This window comes from Beta vulgaris, chromosome 7 (assembly GCF_026745355.1).
Source record: "Beta vulgaris subsp. vulgaris cultivar EL10 chromosome 7, EL10.2, whole genome shotgun sequence".
Classification (NCBI taxonomy): Eukaryota; Viridiplantae; Streptophyta; class Magnoliopsida; order Caryophyllales; family Amaranthaceae; genus Beta; species Beta vulgaris.
The window spans coordinates 56101408-56104276 of NC_079208.1; the positions used below are offsets into that span (position 1 = coordinate 56101408).

General features: G+C 33.6%; 1 protein-coding gene across 1 annotated transcript; it reads right to left on the bottom strand.

The window, feature by feature from the left end:
• Positions 1-584: 584 nt before the first annotated feature.
• LOC104900433 (mitogen-activated protein kinase kinase kinase 18) lies at positions 585-2340 on the bottom strand. Its single transcript, XM_019250655.3, has one exon. The coding sequence runs from the start codon at positions 2205-2207 to the stop codon at positions 600-602; it is 1608 nt and encodes a 535-aa protein (XP_019106200.3). The 5' UTR covers positions 2208-2340; the 3' UTR covers positions 585-599.
• Between the last annotated feature and the right edge of the window lie 529 nt (positions 2341-2869).

A 2869-nucleotide genomic window follows, 5' to 3' on the forward strand; every position in this document is an offset into this window, starting at 1 on the left:
CTTTAGGTAGGTTCGTTGTACCCTTCATAAACCCATTTAGTGTGTTTTTCTTGATAAAATATGACTTGACAAATATGTACTATTTCTCTTTGTTTTGGAGTTGTAGCACACCTAATATTTATACTTGTAGCAACCCACATCATTCATGCACACCAAACTAATGGCAAATCAATCAAATAACTACTAGCTAGTAGACTACACTTAACCTCATTAATAGGAATTAAACTAAATTTGAAGTTATTTTGATTAATCAGTCTTGTCGTGATTATCGAGTTGATCCTCTCAAATAATTTCGACTCTTTTCACAAACAAAATATGTTTACACATCTGTCCACCTACTTGGATTTTTTTACTGTATCGTGAAAAAACAAGATATATAATACTCCTTTGACACATATATATACTAGTCAACGTTCTTTTTTTGAGAATATACAAACGAGCTTAATATTTGTCAACAGATCACTATATAACTTTATCGACCAATTTCATTCCGGTCAACATCACAAATATAATAATTTTAACTAATAAAACTAAAGTCATTTAAACTTTTAAATCTTGATCACATTATAGCTAGAAACTAGAATATTATCCCAAATCAGTTAGCACACCAATGTGCTAGACTTTGACTTAGTATTGACTTTTGAATATTTTTTAACCCCCAAAACTTGAGTTTTCGAAGTAAACCATATGAGACTTGGTAAATTAAACCAACTTGCTACAACAACATTCCAACTTTGAAACAGAGACCAGAAAAGTATATCAAATAATAATAATAATAATAATAATAATAATAATAATAATAATAATAATAATAATAATAATAATACAATGTAACAATAATATTCATATTTACAGAGTAAATCTTTATTTCTTGTAAAAGAATACAATACAAATAATGATAATAATAATGAAAGATCATTAATAGTAAAAGATGACTGTAAAAATTTTGTTACATCAGTTTCATTTTCTCCACCACATAAATCACCATAACCGCACCGAACACCACCGTCAACACCGCTAATAATTCTGTCATCATTATTTTCAGTGCTTGAATTTATCCACGTGGGATAATCATTATCTTGAATTTCCGAAATTACCCTTATAGAATTTCCAATTTCACCCTCTATCAATTCAGAATATTCCCAACTTGTCCCCGCCGAAACCTCTTCTATTTCCTTCCTTACACTCCTAACCTCCACCCAACCGTCACTTTCCCAATTTACCCCTCTCGTTGTTGCCAATTCACCAATCCTACCCCTCACGGAAACCTCATCTGATCGATTCTCGTAATCATTGTATTCACCACCACCATCGTCGTTATTCTTGTCGTCTTCGTCATCCGAAAACTCGAGGTTCTGCCAATCAAGGATACTTCTAGGAGTAATATCATCATCAATTTGTACTACAGGGAGTAAAAACGGGTGTTGTAATAGCTGATCACAGCTCCATCTTTCATCAGGATTACGAGTCAAACACTTATTCAAGAAATCATTAGCAAGTTCGGGCAGAGAGGTAGGATATTGAGGTAACTCATTAGAGTACCCAATTTTCATCAGTGTATGATGAACACCACAATCTTGCCAAGCTGGCATTCCAGTAAACATTTCAATCACTGTACATCCAAGTGACCATATATCAGACTCAAACCCTTGTGATTCTCCACGAACAACTTCTGGAGCCATCCACAATGGACTCCCTCGTGGTACAATCTTCGCTATCTGATCATGACTTGAATCACGAACTTTGACTTTTACTGCAGACCCGAAATCAGAAAGCTTAACAACACCATAATAACTTGACCCCACCAAAACGTTACTCCCTTTAACGTCACAATGAACAACACCTTTTGAATGAACTTCCTTCAACGCCATAACTAAACACCACGTGTACGATCTGATTAAGTCCACGTCGGTAATACCACCGGATTTTGCCACGTCACCTTTAGGTAAATACTCCATGTGAAGATTCCTATGCGACGTCGTTTCATCATCGCCGTAATACTCAACGATAAACGGTGATGATGATGATGATGATGAAGAGAGAGAACGAAGTATGTTGATTTCGTTCTCTAAAGCTTCTACAGAGGAGAGAGAATTCTTATCAGCTGATTTTACGGCGAAAGTACGTCCGTCGGATTCTCGAATTCCAATGCAAACTGAACCATAAGATCCCTTTCCGATAAATTTACCACGATTCCACTTTTCCATAGCTTATATGTTAAGCTTTAATTTTCTTGTGTTTAATTTAGTTTTCCTCTGTTTTTTTTGTGTGTTCTGTTTTTTGTTTGGAGAGTTTTTTTTTGAAGTTGTGGTTTTTTGACATGGACCAAAAGAGAAGAAAGGCGTGTGGTATATATATAGAGGTGTGAAAACTTGCGATAAAAGGAAAATATAAGAAAAGATTTAATGATTTGTAAGAGATGACGTAAGGAAATTTCCCACCAAAGTTGGTTAAGAACTTCCGTTGACGTAGAAGGAAAATCAAATTTTTTTCTTATTTCTATTAGAATTACTATTACTGTGTAATAGTTTTATTTTTGTTAGTAGTTCATTAATTAGTTGCATCTGCCTACTTGTCAAAGATCAGTTATAGTACAACTACTACTATAGTCTATATGATCACATTATGCCGTCTAATTAGGTTGGGGGAGGATTGATGATTTCGTGCCATGTTATCGTGTTGTGTTCATATTTAAAATTTTAGATCCTAGTCTGACCTATTTAATAAATGGATCGTATTTAATTAGTCTGTTATTTTTTTTTAGACAATTTTTTTCTTTTCTTTGTTTGGTTTGGATTTAGTGATTGGTTAATTATACCGATTTGCTTATGAAATAGAAGCCTCTTGTAATTTGTATAAATAATTACAA

Excerpts from the sequence above, each read along its gene's own strand:
- LOC104900433 (XM_019250655.3), bottom strand. The coding sequence starts at position 2,207 with ATGGAAAAGTGGAATCGTGGTAAATTTATCGGAAAGGGATCTTATGGT.